At 42.6% G+C, this 20,133-nt stretch overlaps 1 protein-coding gene across 1 annotated transcript in view; it reads left to right on the top strand.

Annotated features, from left to right (window-relative positions):
* Positions 1 to 20,133, top strand: part of LOC149283168 (semaphorin-5A-like) — a 96,424-nt gene that overhangs the window by 19,520 nt on the left and 56,771 nt on the right. The window contains exon 4 of the mRNA XM_089497900.1: positions 7,171 to 7,233. Within this exon, the coding sequence (XP_089354026.1) occupies positions 7,171 to 7,233 (63 nt within the window). The remainder of the gene's footprint in view (positions 1 to 7,170; positions 7,234 to 20,133) is intronic.

The following is a 20,133-nucleotide window of genomic DNA, read 5'->3' as shown; positions in this document are numbered from 1 at the left end:
CCAAAAAAAATTTAAAAATAAAATTAAAAAAGGCAAAAATAAAATATATATATATATATATATATATACTTTTGTGAGCAAGTCCTAAAATTAGCACTTTAGCTTAAAACAATTCTCGCATGAAAAGAGTTAAAATACTGGCATGTTAAATGCCCATGGGGTGTCTACTTTTAAAAAAATGTATGATTTGATGGGGTAAATTGAATTGGCAGGTTTCAACAATGTCCCAATTAACACAGGGGGAAGGATGGCCACACGTCTAATTTCCAATTAGAAAAATGCACGTCCCAAATGTGGCATTTTAGTTGCCAAAAACCCGCCAAACCCATGCATGTATAACTGTGTTGCTGAACACATATTGGGTTGTCGTGTGACAGGGACATATACCTATACCAGAGCTGTAAATTCATACCTGAAGTAGGTAAAAAAATAGTAGGGGAAAAATACACACAAAAAATACTACTGCAAACTTTGAAAAAATGCTGGTGGTAAAAGGTGTGCATGCAAAGAGTTAAAATACCAGCATTTGAAATAACCTAGGGTGTCTAGTTTTCAAAAATATATGGTTGAAGTGGCTGGGCTCAAAGATGTACCAAATAGGGCATGGGCAGTGGATCACCAAATGCCAAAGTTCAACATTGAAAAATGCGCATGCCCCAAATGTGGCCCTTTTGCCCCCAAACAGCCAGGCAAACCCATTCATGTGGGGTATCACTGTACTCAGGAGATGTTGAACACATACTGTGGTGTTTTATATGTGACATATACCAGGACCTGTTAATTGATACCTGAAGTAAAATGTGTGTGAAAAAATAAACGCAAAACATGACTACCACAAAGTATGACAAAGACTGGTGGTAGAATTAGTGCATGGAAAGAGTTAAAATACCAGCATTTGAAATACCTTGGTGTCTAGTTTTCAAAAATATATGGCTGTTTTTTTCATTAGTCATAAGTCATTTTTGTTCTAAATTTTTCACCATATTTTATACTTTTTTAATAGTAAATGATATGATACAATCAAAACAATGTCATCTAATGAAAGCCCTTCTTGTCCTAAAAAAAATATATTACTTGTGTGGGTTCAGTAAACGGGAAAGAAGAAAATTACAGCTAAACACGAGCAGCGCAGAAATGTTAAAACAGCCATTGTCATGAAGGGTACAAAGAATAAAATCAGCCTTTGTCACGAAGGGGTTAAAAAGCCACAGGTGAAAAATGAACCTTTAATTGCCATTTTAACCTGGGTGAGTTACCTTGTGTGTCTGTAACAAGGGTGATATATGTTATCATTATAGCTTATAGTAGTTTAGGTTGAGGAAAGACTTGCATCCATCAAGCTCAACCCTTTTCCTATTCCTTGTTAACCGCTGTTGATCTAATAGAAGGCAAAAAAGAGCCTTATGTCATCAATTTCGAACTGTGCTTTCAATGGGACAAAAAACATCCTTCTTTACTCCAAATGACAATAAGATTTATTCTTGGATCAACAAGCACTAAATAAATATTAATTCCTATTCTATCATGCATAGCCCTTTGTGTTCTGCTTCATTAAAAAAGTTTCCAGGCCCCTTTTAAAGGCATCTAATGTATTTGCTAGCACCACCTCTTCAGGCAGTGAATTCCATACTTTTATTGTCCTTACTATAAAAAAATCCCCTTGCCTGTCATAGACTAAGTCTCCTTTCTAATGTCTCTTTTGCAATGTTCTATTAATGTTCTTTAACCCCTTAAGGACAATGGGCGGTCCCTAAACCCATTTTGAGCCCGTACATGTACGGGCTTTGTCATTAAGGGGTTAAAGAGCCTTTTGTATGGGCCCTGTACATATTTAGAAAACATTATCATATCCCCTCTAAGATGCCGTTTCTCTAATGTGTACAAATGTAACTTTTCTAGCCTTTCTTTATAACTAAAACATTCCGTTAACTTTATTAGCATTGTGGCCCTCCTCAGAACTTTCTCTAGTACCATGTCTTTTTTAAGAAAAGGCGGCCAGCGTTGAACTGCATATTCAAGGTGGGGTCTTACCATGGACCTGTAAAGAGGCAAAATAATATCTTACTCCCCTGAGTCAATACTCATTTTAATACACGCCAATATCTTATTTGCCTTTGCAGCTGCTAGCTGGCACTGTGCACTACTGCTAAGTCTATTGTCTACAATTACTCTCAAATCTTTTTCATTAGTAGATTTCCCCAAGAAAACATAATTTAAATGATACATTGCATTTTTATTATTATGCCCAAATTTTACATTTATCTACATTGAATCTCATTTGCCATTTATCAGCCCAGTTACCCAATTTATCCAAGTCTTCTTGCAATGAAGAAACATCTAGTTCAGCCTTTATTACCAGCAAACACTGAAACCTGGCTCCCTATGCCCACTGGGAGATTATTAATAAACAAATTAAAAAGAAGCGGACCCAGGACAGATCCCTGAGGTTCTCCACTTATAACATATGTCAAGTTTGAGAACTTCCCATTTACCACCACTATTTCTACTCACTTCTTCATAGAATGCACTTTAGTTTGACAAGATTTGTCTCTCACAAAGCCGTATTGTATCCTGCTAATGAAATTACTGTTCAAGATTACATTTTAATATGTTCCTTTAGTAACCCTTCAAACAGTTTCCCCACCACAGATGACAAATTTACAGGTCTGCATTGCCTGGCTGCGATTTTAATCCCTTTTTAAATATGGGCACCACATCATCCTTACGTCAATCTGAGGGCACCATGCCTGAAATCAAAGGATCCCTGAAAATTAAAAACACTGGTCTGGCCAGAGCCTGGCTTAGTTCTTTAAGTACCCATGGGTGTATACCATCTGGCCCCTGGGCTTTGTCCAGAGCCGGCCTTAGGTGTTCTGGCGCCCTGTGCGGACTACTCCTCTGGCGCCCCCCCATCCCAAAAAAAGAAAGAAATCAAAACTTGTAACAAAACTTGTAACAAAACCCCAATCACTATATACTACGCCAAACATTGATGTGGTGTAGGCCTACCACTTCATTGTCTGGCTTAGTAGTAGGGATGCACCGAAACGAATTCTAGACTGAAACCGAAAGTGCAGCATTTACCTGGCCAAAACCGAATATGACCCCCCCACATCATAAAAAAATCTAACACTTTTATTTAAAGTAAGTAACACACCAAAATAGGACAAAACAATTAAATAACAATATTATATATATATATATATATATATATATATATATATATATATATATAATTAACAGCAATCACATTCCTATCATGCCCAGATTCCAGGATGTACTCGCAGACTTGGCATGATAGGAGTATGATTGCCCTATCTACCCCTTCTCACTCTCTTCTGCCCTATCTACCCCTTCTCACTCCCTTCTCCCTATCTACCCCCTTTCCCCTGTCTCACTCCCTTCTCCCTATCTACCCCCTCCTAACTACCTATCCTTTCCCTCTTTGAAGTTCACTTACCTTTCAGGAGTCCTGCGGTGGGGGTGCAAGGCCTCTGCCTCCCAGCTCTGTATGGAACAGTATAGAATGATGGGAGTTATGATGTACTTTTAGAGCATAATTAAATGATGAAAAAGACATTGGAAATGGTACAGCATAACACCCATCACTCCCACACACTTACCTATCCACACGCACACCAATCCACACACACCAATCCACACGCATATACCAATCCACACGCATATACCAATCCACACGCATATACCAATCCACACGTATATACCAATCCACACATATATACCAATCCACACATATATACCAATCCACACATATATACCAATCCACACACATACCAATCCACACACATACCAATCCAATCCAATCCAATCTCACTCTCACTCTCACTCAATGCTTTCCTACCTTTCCTCTTTTCTCCTTACAGCTCCTTTTCCTTCTCTTCGCTCCTCTTCTTCAGTTCTTCTGTCTTCTTCCGGGTCAGAGGGCACGGACAGCGGTGGGCGCGGCTTCAGTGTTGTGCGCCGGGATCTGACAACAAACCCCGGCGCACAGCAGCTGTTGCCGCGCGTATCACAAGGGAGCGGTATCGGAGGTCTTTAACAGACCTCCGGCTCCCTTGAGTGAGTTTAAGCCGGGTTCAAGGGAGATCGCTAGGTACGCTGCTGGCGGGAGCGGTACGCTACGGTGGCGTCGGACCCCGCGGCGGCGCCCCCTGGAGTGTGGCGCCCTGTGCGGTCGCACAGGTCGCACACCCCAAAGGCCGGCCCTGGCTTTGTCTACCTCAGGGCTTGACAAATTTGTTTTGAATCTAGGAGCAAGCTAAAAAAGTTAGGAGCCAGGATTTTTTTTTTCCAACTACAAAAATTACTGATGTCCCAAGAGAATTCCCCCCCTCTCCCTTAAATATAGGTCCACTTTCCTCGAACCCCTAACAATTTTTTAAAATAATTACATTTTCGCTTTTCTTTTTTCCCCGCTCTCCTCTGACGTGACAATTCTCTCCCTGTCACGAGGAACTCTTCTGTGAGCCCGCCCCCTTGAGCGTAAAGTCTTGAAAGGGGCGGGACGAAGAGACTCACTGAGCACGGTCTTACCACCTCACCTTGCGGCCGCACCACGTGAAGGTTGGTCTGCCAGCCTACACGGTGGGCTTGTTTGTTGGTTGAATACAGGTACTGCATTCAACCATGTAAATCAATGGAGCCCAGCTTTCTAATCGCAATGTGATTACTAAAATATAAAAAAATGAAAAAATAAATAAAAAAATTTGATAAAATAAATAAAAATTTGGTAACATTTAAAAACAATAATTCAGTGATGTCACCATCATGGGAACCATACAAAAATATAAAAAATAACGATGATCCTTTCTATCATTGAAACAAACATAACTGTCCTTGATATCATCATTTTCAATAAATTATATTAAATGAGATGAAAGGGGGGTAGCTCTAAACACTGAGATATGTAGCACCATAAAATATTTTTCCCAGTTGTCACAACAATTTCACTATTCAAGGGTTATTGAAACACATGAAATAAAATATGAAAGCAAACAGACAATAAAAGAAAACATGTAGATGCAAATTTTTGGCACAGTGTCATTTAAGACATTTTTGTTTTAAAATTTGCCAGTATTTGATTAGCAGAACCATCTGCTTGTATAATGCTGGACCATCTGCCCAAAATGACACTCTGAGGTTTTTACTATTTAATAATTTATTTTATGGTTGAGGTCCTGATTTTGTAATTATTATTCCTGCTGAACAATGAGCTGAACAATCTTCGGATCATTTAGTGTGACTCACAGGAGTTACTATTTCCCAGTCCCGTTCTGCAGTCACACTCACGATTCGCCCCGCCCCTTTCATTACAGTCAATGAACCCTCCTGCCTGCCTACTCGGGTGATGTCACTGGAGGCAGAGTCCTTCAGAGAATCCTTCAGAATTTTGAATCTTTCAGAGATTCGAATCATTCAGAGAATATCACTGACACCATACTTTCATAAATTAAAGGGGCAGTTATGGTTAATGGGGTGTTTAGGGTTAATTTAGGGGCAGTTATGGTTAATGGGGGGCAAACTAATGGGGATCTAAATCCTGGGGGGCAGTGAAGATTATTAATGTATTTATTTATAACATTATTGTGTCAGTGAGATTCTCTGAAGGATTTGAATCTCTGTAAAATTAAAATCTCTGTAATCCCTGCAGGGGATTGAACTGGCCTGCTTCAAAGATGTCCAACCTTGGGGGTAGTCTCAGGGTAACCAGATGTCAAAATTCCAAATTGAAAAATGCGCACCTCCAAAATGTGGCCTTTTACTCCCAGGCAACCCAACAAACCTATGGATGGATGATGACACTGTACTCAAGAGATGTTGGGGTGTGTTTTTGGCAGTGAGGAATACCAGGAGCTTAAAGTCCATACTTGAAGTACAATGTATAACAACAATCCCTCGAAAAATACTACTGCAGTAGTGGTAGTCTTAGTGAATAGAAATAGTTAAAACACCAGCATTTGAAGTACTCTGAGGTGTCTAATTCTCAAAAATATATGGTTTGATGGGGGTAAATACTAGACTTCTGCATTCGTATTCGGGCAAATATGAAAACGAACACGAAGGGTGCGTTTTCGTTGTTTAGCCTGAATACTGAACAAGTGAACATGGTGGCGGCAAAACGTATACGAAGACACACAACACCACAACACGAAGAATCTTCATGATCGTCTTCGTTTACTAATCTCCCTGGTCCCTTCCCCATCTAGTCTACCTTATCTACGCAGCATCGCAGGGGTTAACAGGAGCGGAAATCCGTAGGTTCACCTACCTTTAACTTTAACTCTTGGAGTGACTGTATTGGTCGTTCGTACAGACCTTGGAGCGGGGAACTATTGGAGCTGGGAACTTTTGGACCGGGGAGACCGAACGCAGGAACGGGCAAATATTAATGGAATACGAAGATTTGTTTCCCTATGAAGACGAACACGAAGAGTTGGCCAGCACCCAAGTCTAGTAAATACCCTGTGGTGTCTAGTTTAAAAAAATACATGGTTTGATGGGGGGGAATTAACTTGGCCGGCTTCAAAGATGTCCCAAAAAAGACACGGGACCAAGATTTGAAAAAAAAATGGTTTTGAAATAGCAGTACGCTACTTGCACTTATTGCCCTATAACTTGCACACAAAAATAGAAAAAATATTTCTAAACTCAGGAAAAATATTAGAATCTGTTTAGCTGTTTTTTCTATTGGCTTTTGTAATTAGATAAATGCTTTTTTTTTTTCAAATAAAATTCAGAAAGGTTTTATTTTTTAATTTTTCACCCTATGTCAGGGGCGTCCAACCTGCGTCCCTCCATCTGCTGCAGGACTACATCTCCCATCCTCCTCAGTCAGCCCATTAGCTGAAAGAGCATTATGGGAGATCTAGTTCTGCAGCAGCTGGAGGGCCGCAGGTTGGACGCCCCTGCCCTATGTATTATGCTTTTATAGTAAATGAGATGATATGATCACAAGAAAGCCCTTCTTGTCCTGCAAAAAACAATTTGTGGCTACTGTAAATGAGATAATGACAGCTAAACACAAACACTACAGATATGTTAATGTCATGAAAATTTAAAAACAGCTTGTTAAGGGGATAATGTTTATAAATGTTTAAAAGTTTATAATGTTAGTAAATTAAACCATATCACTCATTTTTGTTTTTTTAGATGGTAGAATGGGATTGTGATGAAACAACTAAAACCGCATGCTACAGCAAAGGGAAAACTAAGGTAAGTTTCACAGGTTGTGTATATTCTAATATATCATCGGATGATAGTTGAACCTTATTTTTTCTAACATAGGAACTGATATTTTCTAATGGTAGAAATCAATATCTAAAAGAGAAACTGTTCAAGTGACTAAAGCTCTGTGCAAAATTAACTGCATTGCAGGTGACCTCCTTGCCTCTCAATACACGATTTGCATAGAGCTGTATTTCCCAAAAATGAATTGTTTAGAATGTGTGGCATTCACAAGTTCTTGTTTGATGTAGAATATTTGTTCTGAAATTACAGTTCATTTTCTTCACTTTTCATATTATATATATATATATATATATATATATATATATATATATATATATATATATATATATATTTACTCACAGAGTCCATTGCACACCATTCCAAATATTCCAAGCCCGGTGCTAGTAACCAGCAGTTTTATTTATATATATATATATATATATATATATATCTTCTGTATGTTGGATACCATTGCACTTAAAATTGACATAAAGACTGTACGAGATCAGCAGTTATTTGTTGGCCTGGTTTGGGGAATCATCGTTATATAGCAACAGAAAGTAGATGTGCTTTGACTGTATCTACGGATTTAGTGATAATTACATTAAAGTGTTTTAGGCTGATACGGTGCCAGTTTCTTGCTTGCTCAATCACTGAAATATGTTTTAAAGCCCTCAGTTGTAAAAGCCATTGCCATCTATTCAACTTTTAATGAAGAACATCTATCTAATTATCATGGTAAATGCTTCTGGAACATTGCTGCTCTCTAAATAGATGAAGAGATGAAAAGGGTATTCAGTATCTGATCCCTTAGAATATATTCTTCGTGAAATTGTTTTTTTATGTTTTCACAGACTTTTAAATGCATTAGTAAACCCTCAGTGGAAATTCAAAGTATTCCCTACATATTACTGAAAAAAAAACTATTATATTTGTAAGTGTCAGTGTTTTGGCTTAGGTTAAGAATGTATAATTTATTACAAAAATAATGTGAAACTGCTTAGAAATGTTTCCATTATTATAGAATGTTATGACTTGACATAGTATTTTATGGCTACAGTGTGTATTTATTTCTTGCCTAAGTTTCTATTTTATGATCAAGAATATACATTTAATTGACTGACCCTGTGCTTCTATACATCCTCCAAAGGGCTTTGTTATAGTTCTTTTGATATAATGCTTAGTTTTATTAAATATATATGTAAGATGTTTGTTTTCTATCCTGTGTGTAATCAGTTCATACATTTTATTTTGGCACTACCTCCCAACATTTGTAATTTTCAGAGGGGTGCTTTTTTATGTTTTAAAGAATAAGCATGTATCTGCATTTATTAACACTGTTTTGTTGTTTATATGCTAGAAATGTTATTGTGACATTTAGGGCTGTAGAACACTTTGATTTATGCATAGAGTGTGACGAAAAACAGATTTGTGATAAAAGAGGCAGATATTTCTGGCCATACTGTCACCACCACAAAATTAAATTGGTAGAAGGTAGAATGAAGGAGTAAAACGTTTGATGGCAGGGGGCAGCAGGGTGTTTTTTCCTTGCACTAATTAAACTCTAGGTGCTTAACCAGGGGAGGGCTGGCAGCCTAAGGCCTGGGGGGCAAGTCTAGTCAAGTGGCCCGTTGCGCCACCGAATCAGCACACAATCCATGCCCATCTTTTTCTGATTTTCTAACGCATATTGATGTAATGTGATGGGACTGGGAGTAAAATAATTTATGTTTAATACATTAAAAAACAGCTAATCTTTGTAACAAAAAAATTTAAAATATGGAATAATTGGACCCTAGGCATTTCCTTGGGCCCCTGTCACACTGACCATTGATTAGGGGAAGACTGTGAGAGTCAGTACAGTCTTCCCTCCTCCTGACCCTACTGTGACATTGCGAGGTCCTCTCCCCTGTAATCATCCCCAGAGTCCCTTTGTCCCTCATTCACTAAGCCACACCTCTTTTTTACTTACTCCATGTAGTTCAGGTATAGATCAAATAAACAACACATGTAAACAGCACGTGTATGTATAGATCAACTGAATAAGAAATACAAACCCTGTATTTGCAGGTATAAATAAATAATGTATGGAAGCATAGCATAGCAGATCAACAGCATATCAACAAACCCAGCTTTGCAGGTACAGATCAACTGGAAATCACATGACAACTGAGCATTAAAGGTATAGCTAAAACCCCTAAATTACAGGCATAGATCACAGGATGCACACCCCCAAAGCCAGCCCTGGTGTCCACATTGCCCACATAGAACCCGACCAGCACCAAGATAACATTAACAAATTACAGTCCAGAGTGAGCCAACTTTGTCCCCAAACAGCCCAGCATGAGCCAATTTTGTCCCCACCCTGACACCAGTACAGGCAACACCGACACCCAAACACACACACACCAGGACAGGCTCTGCCACACCGACACCCAGACAGACACACCAGGACAGACTCTGCCACACAGATACTAGGACAGGCTCTGCCACACTGACAACCAGACACACACACCAGGACAGGCTCTGCCACACCGACACCCAGACACACACACCAGGACAGGCTCTGCCACACAGACAGCCAAACACACACACCAGAACAGGCCCTGCCACACCGACACACACACCAGGACAGGCTCTGCCACACCGACACCCAAACACACACACACACCAGGACAGGCCCTGCCACACAGACAGCCAAACACACAGACACCGGGACAGGCTCTGCCACATCAACACCCACACACACACACCAGGACAGGCTCTGCCACACCAACACCCAAACACACACACACAAACCAGGACAGGGTCTGCCACACAGACAGCCAAACAGACAGACACCAGGACAGGCTCTGCCACACCTACACCCAAACACACACACACCAGGACAGGCTCTGCCACACTGACACCCACATCCAAAATGCTTTCCACACTGGTTTGCTGTTTATTTGTTTTTCCCTCTTGTGTATTGATGCCCCAGCCAGCCCCCCTTTGGTTTTAATGTATTTCCCCCACACCCTTGTATATTGCCCCATGTGGATTTGTGCCCCCAGCAAGCCCCCTTTGTACATTATGCCCTTTGTGTATTGCCCCATGTGGATTTGTGCCCCCAGCCAGCCCCCTTTGTACATTATGCCCCAACACCCTTATATATCTATCTATCTATCTATATATATATATTGAACCCAGCCACCCACCCACCCCCCACCTTTGTGTATTGATTTATGTGGTGCCCCAACCACCCTGTTGTGTACCTATACCCCCTAGCCACCCCCATTTTGTATTTAATTGTTGTCCCAATACACCCCCCTATTTTTTTATTTTTTTAATACTTACGTTTTTGCTGCCATCCTTCACTGCTGATGTCCTCCAACGTGCTCTTCTACCTGTCACGAGGAACTGTTCCGTGTGACTCCGCCCCCTTGAGCGGCCCATCACATTGATGATGTGAGGTGCTGCTCAAGGGGGCGGAGTCACACGGAACAGGACACTGGGCGGCACTGTGCTGTGGAGGCACGTTGGCTGCTTAATGATTTTAAGGCGGCCAGCGTGTCTTACCGCCACTTTAGGACTCACAGCCACATCGGCTGCAATGGCATCTCGGTGTGCCGGCCATTGCCCCCCAGCCCAGCCCGCCCCTGTGCTTAACAGCCTGTAATAATGGAAGTTAAAGTGATGCATCTGTGTGCTATTATCTTTCTATCTTGCAACTCCCATTAATATGGAAGAAGTTTTATAACGATCACACATTTCTTTGTAACAAATGTTTTGCTACAGGCAAAATTGTTTGTTATACATAATTAATGAGGAGGAAATAAATTAAGGACAGCTGATTTTCATCATTTGCTACATGGCTATTTCCTGAAACATTTTTTATCTGTCCTAGTTAATGTTGTGTTTATAAAGTATTAGAATCTTTTGCTGCTGTGGCTTCAGTTAATGGATACCTAAAATCATAATGGAGAAATATGTTTACTTTCTCAGAGCTTGATTTTTGCTCTTTACATTGCCCAAGCTATTAACATTCTGATCCTGTGTGAACCTTGGTTATCTTACGAATACCATGATGGATATGACCGAGCAACTCATTTTAAACGTTGGCAGTTGAGTCGATTTTGTGGTATTAATTGCATAGATTATAGGGGGCTATGATTAATGCTTAATTGATTTGTTGTGACTCTTCTGCTTTTCAAAGAAAGTTTAGTTTCAAACAAAAGCTTACAAGTCTTGATTTTGTAAACTTACGTGATACAACATTTACTAATTCATTAATGTTGAAACCAGATAATTTCACAAAACAGTAACTGTATATCCTTATAGGTGATTGTGGCAGTAGTAAGAGTTTCCAGGCCCTCCTCACACTAAGGATTTAGTAATATTGATTAAAATGTGCAGTTAATCATATCTATATGATTAGTGTGATAAAACAAAAATAATTTATAATATTTAAACAAGGGAAAAACATATTTGGGTCTTTTTACTAAAAGTACAAAAGTCCACCTCACATGTTCACTAAAGCCAAGTTTTACACCAAGCTATCCTGAATCGAAGACAAGAACAAGCATTGATCTGAGTCTTACATCAGGAAAAATGGGCAGACTAGATGGGGTGAGTGGTTCTTATCTGCAATAAATTTTTTACTTTCTATGTTTCTATTACCACAAAATACACACATGCATACACACAATGACCAACTATGACACAGCTCCAAACTCCTACCTGTATAGCATCTCTTTCTTGTAGCTGCAGCTTCCTGGCTGGGGATCTTTACACAGTAGCTCGGAGCTTTACCTTTTCTGTAGCCATGTAGCAACTGCTATTACTAACTGGAACAAGCAATTACAAAAAGGAGCTTCTCACTGTCACATGACAGAAAGTAGGGGGCTCATTCTGCAATCACTGATCAGACTCCCGGAATCGAGTCTGTCTGTGCCTCTGAAATGACCACTGCTCCAGGAAAAGGGCCTCATGCGCCAAGTGGACACTCATCTGGGCTACCGCATCACCCAGCACGCTGTGCAGACAAATGCAGCTAAATTGCTGCCGCATAATTTTGTGTAAGTGAGAAAACCTTGCCACCAATGCCTCTGGGGAAAATGCCACATTCACCCTACTCATTTTTAGAGTCTTCTAATAGCTGCTTGAAATGTTTGTTTTTTTTCTTTGGCATAGCTATGAAATATATGTTACTAGAATGTATATGTCAGCTCTTGTTGGGAAAACAGATATTCACTCTCTTTTGGCAGTGCTTTTAAAGCTGAGCAATCCAGGAATTTATTAGATTAAGACATTATGAAGAAATACTTTAGTTATTGAAAAATTAACAAATGTTTGTTTTTTTAATTATGATACACATTAGTTCACAGAACTGGAATTCAATAAACTACAATAGAATAATAACCCAAAGCGTTAGAGCAATTTAACTACAAAGCTTCAGATCGTAACCTGACCATAATCGCATCCTGACAATACTCGCATTGGGTAGTGGCTATGAAAAGAATCAGCTAGCGAAATTCGGAACATATATAATGACACTGGTAGAAATCAATAGCAATTTAAACACCAAATCAATCCTTACAGCACTATTTCTTTTGGGGAACTTGAGCTACTGTAAAATATTATATGTGTGGGTGTCAAATACATTTCAAAGTAGTTACTGAAAATATTTATAAAAAGAAGAGACCTTCTTCACAATTTACAACCTAAGTAAAGGTCGTACTATGCAAAACTTTAACAAATGGACTAAAAAATTGTTTGACATTGGTATTATGTTATAATTATCTTGCATAAAAGACGCAAGTCAATGGTGCAGATTCAGTTGAGGTTAAGAAGCATTACAAACTGTAAATGTGGGTTATATCGCATTACAAGAAAATGTCCACACGATTTGTGGTTATCCATCATATGTTTTTCATAGATGGATGGTTATGTAGCTTATAGAAAAAGCATGTCTAAATTATTATTATTTTTTTTTTAAATCATTTTGGTCACAAGTTATGAGAAAACATAAATTATAAATAATAAACATATAGAACTGAAATCATACTCTGATGTCCACTATAAAATATCAATTAGGTCCTGTTATTTGAAAAATGTCTATTACTTTTTAGAATTTACGCACAGAAAAAATGCTGAAAATGCCTAAAATTTGGTATTTAGGAAGTAAATGAGTGGGTGCAAAGTCTGCATAGTTTGCATTGTTGAGGATATTTTCCAGCTGACATAATCATCTAGATACTGTATGAAATATGGGCATTTGCGCTCTGTCACTTCCCACTTATTGTCCTACATCAACATTCCAGGTTTTCTTTTGATGGACTGTAAGATAATTGTAGCTTGAAGGCTATGCAATCTTTATGATAAATTAAGACAAAGTACCAACAATCTATACCATGTTTGGCAAAATAAATAAACCTAATTATTCCATCATACATAAAATAACTTTTGTGGTAGAAAAGAGCAAACAAATAAATGCAATACTTAATTGATATTTGCTTCAATTTTGCAACGCTAAATCACTATACAAGACACTTACCATTGCTTGGATCATAAATATTGTTTTTTATTTTTTTTGTCCCTATACCCTTAAAAGTTTCCTTAAAAATCCATAAAGCAGAAAAAAACAACTGAAATAAAACACATATTATAGCATAAAAAAGGGCTAAAGTCACACTGAAAAATACCGACCTTTGTTCAGGCTGCATATTGTGTAGATGAGATTTAAAAAAAAAAAAAAGACATGCTCAAAATGCTTAAGACCCCTGCAGCCTGGGGGTATTTGCTCATGTATCCCTTGCCAGCCCTCTCATGTTTTTAAAATAAAAGTACAATTGAAAAGGTAAGTAAACATTAAAGTATCAATTTGTGCAGTAGTTTGAAGCAAATTCTAAAGCCATATATTGTGTTAAACCTTATCAAAAGTGAGGCCATTATAGATTTATTTTATATCACAGAAAAAAACCACAAAATCAATACATTCATCAAAAATATAAAGTAAATGTGCATTCACAGTGACTTTATTTTGGATAACCTTTTTTAATATGGTGCACTATGTGAAAGAAATGACTGACATCTGCCTCTTCAGAAAAAAAAAACTACTGCAATATAAGGAAACATGCTTTTAATAATGTTTTTCTCAGCATAATTAAGCTCATCTGCCACGTCATAATGTTTTGTCCAACTCGGATAACTAAAACCTCTCATTTATATTATGTTTATATATTTATTGCCAACTTTATTAGGGTGAGAAGTGCAGACAGTTTTCGCTTTTTGTATACACTGTACAGCCAATTACACTGTATTTGCAGCATGCTCACACCTGTTTGGTAGGCTTCATTTCACACGTTTGTATTATTTGAGCCTGGGACTAGCTTGGTGCATTTTTCTTTTCCCATCTTTAATATTGATTGGAGAGCCAACCACCACTACCACCATCACGCCGTATATATGTGGCTGGGGGCGCTGCATAAGTGTCCGGTGGGGTGCCTAATGCAGGTTCTAATGCAATGTATGAGTGTATGTGACCATGAATGTCTATGTATAAGTGTATTTGAGCATGCATTTCAATGTATAAGTGTGTGTGAGCATGGATGTGTATGTCTAAGTGTGTGTGAGAGCATAGATGCGTATGTGTAAGTGTGTCTAAGCATGTATGTGTAAGCAGTGTTAGATGGAGTGTGTGTTAGCATGGGTGGTGTGAGATGAGGTAATGCATGTGTGCTAGAATGAGTGTGTAAGTGTGTGTTAGTGAGTATTAGTATGTATGTGTGTTAGTATGTGTACATTTGTGTAAGTGTGTTTACATATGTGTGCCATAGTGTATGTCGGAGGGGGCAACGGGCAATGATGGCACAGACAAGCTGTTGGGGGGGCAAAGAAGGGCCAGATAAGCTGTTTGGGGGTACTGGCAAGCTGGACCAAAGATGGCACAGGCACGCTGCATGGGGCAATGGTGTTTGGGGGCAAAAAAGGTTAAAAAATAGAGGAAGATGGGGCGTGGCTAGCTACTGAAGAAGATGGCCGCTTAGGCTTTTTGCTCTGCAGCCCCTCTCCGTGTCCTACCGCTATAGCGTGTTTCTCTGCCCGCGATGGGTAAAACAAATAAGGCTCCTGGCACCCCTAAACCTTCGGGGAGCAGAGAGAAGTCCTCTCTCACCTCGGTCCGGTCCTATTTTCAAGGATCCCACGACCCGGACTCTGGAGACTCTTTCTCCAAGATGGCGCCGTCTCCCGCCGGCTCCAGTACTGATTGTCCCGAAGACGCCTGTTCTGATTCCCGGGACTACTCTACGCTGCAAGAGGCGCTACGGCTCCTGCCTACGAAGGAGGGTATGTTTCAAATCATTGAAAAAGCCACCCAAGGCATTCGTGATGCGATCTCAGACCTCAAGGCCGACGTGCAGCACCTCGGGGACCGCGTGGAAGCTGTTGAATCGGACACTTCTAAACTTACCGACGCTGTGGATACCTTGTCCTCGCAGGTGTCTGCACACTCCCAGACGCTCCGGTTCATGGCTCGAAAGATGGAGGACCTGGACAACCGGGGGCGGAGAAATAATTTAAGGATCCGCGGTGTACCGGAGGATGTACTCCAGCCTGATCTCATCTCGACCTTGCAGGCCATCTTTAATGATCTTTTGCAACGGCCGGCGGACTCGCCCATTGAATTCGATAGGGCCCATAGAGCCCTCAGACCCCGCGGTGACACCCTTAGTCCTCCCAGGGACATTGTGTGCAGATTACACTACTACTCCGTGAAGGAGGACGTGCTTAAAGCTACCAGGGCGAGAGGAGACGTCTTGTGGAACGGCCACTCTGTCTCGATATACCCTGACTTGTCTCCTGCTACCCTGCAGGCCCGCCGCATGCTGAAGCCCCTCACGCTGGCTTTAAGAGAAGCTTCGATCCCCTACCAATGGGGCTTTCCATTCGCCCTTATTGCCCGTAAGGGAGCTGAGACCTTTGCCCTCCGTCAAGCATCGGATGCTCCTGCCTTCCTGGAAAGCTTGGGCCTACCGCTCCTCGAGGTCCCGGATTGGGAAACGACCCTCTACGCTCCGACTCACCTTCGGGACCCTTCTAGAGACTGGTCGTCCAAGCCTCACAGGGCCAAGCGCCCGAAGCTTCCTGCCTCCTAAGGCTGTGGTTCCCTGCTGTCCCTCGGTTCTCCGCTCCGGAGTGCCATCCAGGATCTTCACTTCTGCCTTCTCCGGTCCGTCTCCGCCGTGGTGTCCTGGACTGCCTGCCTCGTCGCCTTATTGACGGCCTGCGGGTATGTGTCCTCCTTCGCTTCTCGCCCGCCTTCGGACCTCAGACTCTTTTTCGCCGTTCGGACTTCAGACTCTTTTTCGCCGTTCGGGGGTATTTTTTCTTTTTATTTATTTATTTTTTTTTCTTTTCCCGGTTTCGTCGTTTCTCTGCATCGCCTTGCGCTCCCAGCTCCCGGGATCGTCGCCTGACCTCGGTGGACTCCTGAGGTTTTGAACTGGCTCTCGTCTCGTCCTCCGCGGGGCTCCATTCGCTGTTCGCCGCTTGCGTCTCCTCATTCCGGCGGCGTGGAGCTTCTCCTGTTGCTGCTCTCCTGGATTCGGACTTGCTTCTTGGTGGTCCTGTATTGCAGGTCGTGCCTAATACGCCTGATCTCACTTAGTTCTGTACGGTCTGTAGTCTGTTTTTATTTTTATTTTCTATGCTTGCCGTCCTGCCCCGCACACTCCTGTGTTTCCCCCTCGGTCGCGCCTTCACGTGCCTGTCTGTGCCAGTTTTCTGTGGGTTCACTGCCGTTTAGGCTACCTGGCTTCCCTGCACCGGTCCTACTACCTTTTGCAATTGCACACACACGTGCCCACTCTCTGCAGCGTCGGCTTTGCCTGCCGACTACTCACCTTAACGCTGCTAGTCTCTTCCCTCCTCATTTGTTCTTTGAACTCCCCCATGTTGTACACACCTGGCCTTACCTCGGCTTTGGTGTCCCGTCCCTTGTGCCTCACGCGGTTACATTGCATACACGACCCATGACCTTTCTGGTCCTCCGTTTCCCTTACCACCGGGCCACTATGGCGGTGCCCTGCGCCCTCAGGGCTTTCCACCGTTTTGCCACCTGTAGTCTCCCCTATGCCTCCTTCTTCGTCTCGCCCGTAGTCACATACATGCGCCTCCACACGCTTTTCCTAGAGCTCCTTTCCTATCTTGGACACGGGGAGGGAGGTGCTTTCACACTCCATCCCTACTACATATACACCACACATTATGACTTACACACCTACACTTTTACACTTTCAGTTCCTCCGCGTTTTCACCCCCACCAGAGCCTACCTACCCTGTCCTTCGGGCTAGGGTAATAGGTCATCGACCACTCGCGTGGTCACTCGGCTCACTATTCGATGCTTGGTCATCGGGCTCTTCGTTGCCCAGTTCGGTTTTGTTTTTGTTTTCTTATGCACGGATTTCTGTAACCCTTTTAATGCTTTGAGTTGTTACGACAGGTATGGTTCGCTGCCCCCTCCTGGCCTTTGGCCTCTGATGTCTCATGGCTACTACTCACCTTAAATGTACCTCTCTGAACGTCAGAGGCTTAAATAAACCTCAGCAGAGGTCCAAATTGCTTCTCCTCCTTCACTCCTTTAGATCCCATATTGCATTCATTCAGGAGACCCACTTTGTAGCCACTAGGGACTTCAAGATGACGGACAGGCGCTACCAGACGGCGTTCTTTTCTAGTTCTCCCACTTCTAAGACGAAAGGGGTTGCTATACTCCTGCATAAAAGTCTCCCCTTCAGACTTCTCGATACGTGGAGGGATAAGGAGGGTAGAAGCTTGATAGTTAAGGGTTATTTAGGGACGCATAAAGTTACGCTTGCCACTGTGTACGCTCCCAACAGGGACCAGATACCCTTCCTGGTTCGCTTCCTCTCCAGATTGACGGACTGTCAGGAGGGTCTGACGATTTTTGGCGGGGACCTTAACATGGTGCTTGACCCCAGACTTGACTGTTCGACAGGTACGTCTCACCTCCCCTATTCGCAAATCAAAAAGGTAAAACGTATGGTCCTCCTTAACCAGCTGGTGGACGTGTGGAGAGCTCAGCACCCTACCACCCTTGACTTTTCCTTTTATTCTCCTCCACATAGGCGTTATACGCGCATAGATGCCCTTTTCCTCTCCCACCATCACCTCCAGTACCTCCACTCGGCTACTATTGGCGCTCAGGCCATTAGTGACCATGCCCCTGTACACATGACTCTTCGCCTTCCCCTCCACCCCCCCAAAGTATGGTGTTGGCGTCTTAACGCCAATCTGATCAACACTCCCACCTACCTCCCGGAGCTCGATGCACACCTCAGAAATTATTTTTCTGATAACTCCTCCTGCGGGGCCTCTGTTCCGACGATCTGGGAGGCCCACAAGGCGGTGATTAGGGGCCATCTGATCCAGCTCGGCGCCAAGCTTAAGCGCATGGGCCAGTTGTCCTTGATGTCCTTAACACGCCAAATAGCCGACCTCGAACTTAGACATAAACTTACCCTAGCTCCTGACGTTCTGGTTCAACTTCAGGCCTTACGTACCCGCCTCTCGTCTCTCCTGGACTCTAGAGTTAAGAGGAATTTCCTTCTCACCAGAAGGCATTTCTACGAGCTCGGGGACAAACCCGGGAAGCTGCTTGCGAGGGCGCTCAGGGCTAAACGTTCTGCTACGCACGTCCCCAAGCTTCAGGATACTTCTGGCAACTTGCACTATCTCACTAAAGACATTGCTCGCTGTTTCTCAGAATACTATAGTAAGCTTTACAACCTACAGGGGGGTGTGGGCCCGATGAGTCGACTATATCTAATATGGTGGCCTATTTAGACGAGCATTTGAAGTTGCGACTTTCTGCCGAGCATAGGGCCGGTCTCGACTCGCCCATCAGTTTGGAGGAGATTGGTAGGGCTATCAAGTCTCTCCCGAAGGGTAAGTGTCCGGGCCCGGATGGCTTCACTCCGCTATATTATAGTAAATTCTTTGCAACCCTGGGCCCCCACATGGTGACTCTTTTTAATGCCTTGGCGACTGGGGCACCCCTAGACCCACACACCAACACCGCCCACATCACGGTCATCCCAAAACCCGGAGATATGTGGTAATTATCGTCCCATATCGCTCATCAATACTGACCTTAAAATTCTAGCCAAAGTGCTCTCCTCGAGGCTAAATCCCCTCCTCCCCGGTCTTATCCATAGTGATCAGGTCGGCTTCATCCCCGGCCGGGAGGCCAGAGATAATACCCTCAAGGTCCTTGATCTGATGGCGCTGGCCCAGTCACGCCGCACTCCTCTGCTTTTAGTCTCCATGGACGCCGAGAAGGCCTTCGATCGGGTGTCGTGGGCCTTCTTGTTTAAGGTGTTGGAGCGGCTGGCCATGGGCCCTAGGTTCTTACAACTCGTAAGCGCCCTTTATTCCTCTGCTCATGTTCGTGTCAATGGGACCCTTTCTGATAAAATCGCCCTGGCCAATGGCACCAGGCAGGGATGCCCGCTCTCCCCTATGCTTTTCATCTTGATGCTGGAGCCCCTGGCCAATGCTTTCCGGGCTAACCCATCCATCTCTGGTCTCTCGGTCGCGGGTGAGGAGTATAAACTCTCCATCTATGCGGATGACATGCTTTGCCTGGTCACTGATCCTTTAACCTCCCTCTCACATCTCACTGCCGAATTACGTAGGTTCCAAGACATTTCCCTCTATAAGATAAATTTGCAAAAATCCGAGATCCTGGGCTTGCGTGTCCCTCCCCCTCTGCAGATGCAGATCGGTCGCACATACCCCTTTCGTTGGGCTGCTTCTTCTCTAACTTACCTTGGGGTCCGCCTCCCAGCGGATCTGTCCTCCCTGGTGGAGGTTAACTTCGT

This window comes from Sceloporus occidentalis, unplaced genomic scaffold (assembly GCF_023333645.1).
Source record: "Sceloporus occidentalis isolate IW3139 unplaced genomic scaffold, rSceOcc1.0.p SCAF_110, whole genome shotgun sequence".
NCBI classification, from domain to species: Eukaryota; Metazoa; Chordata; class Lepidosauria; order Squamata; family Phrynosomatidae; genus Sceloporus; species Sceloporus occidentalis.
This window is presented reverse-complemented; position numbering and strand designations above follow the sequence as displayed.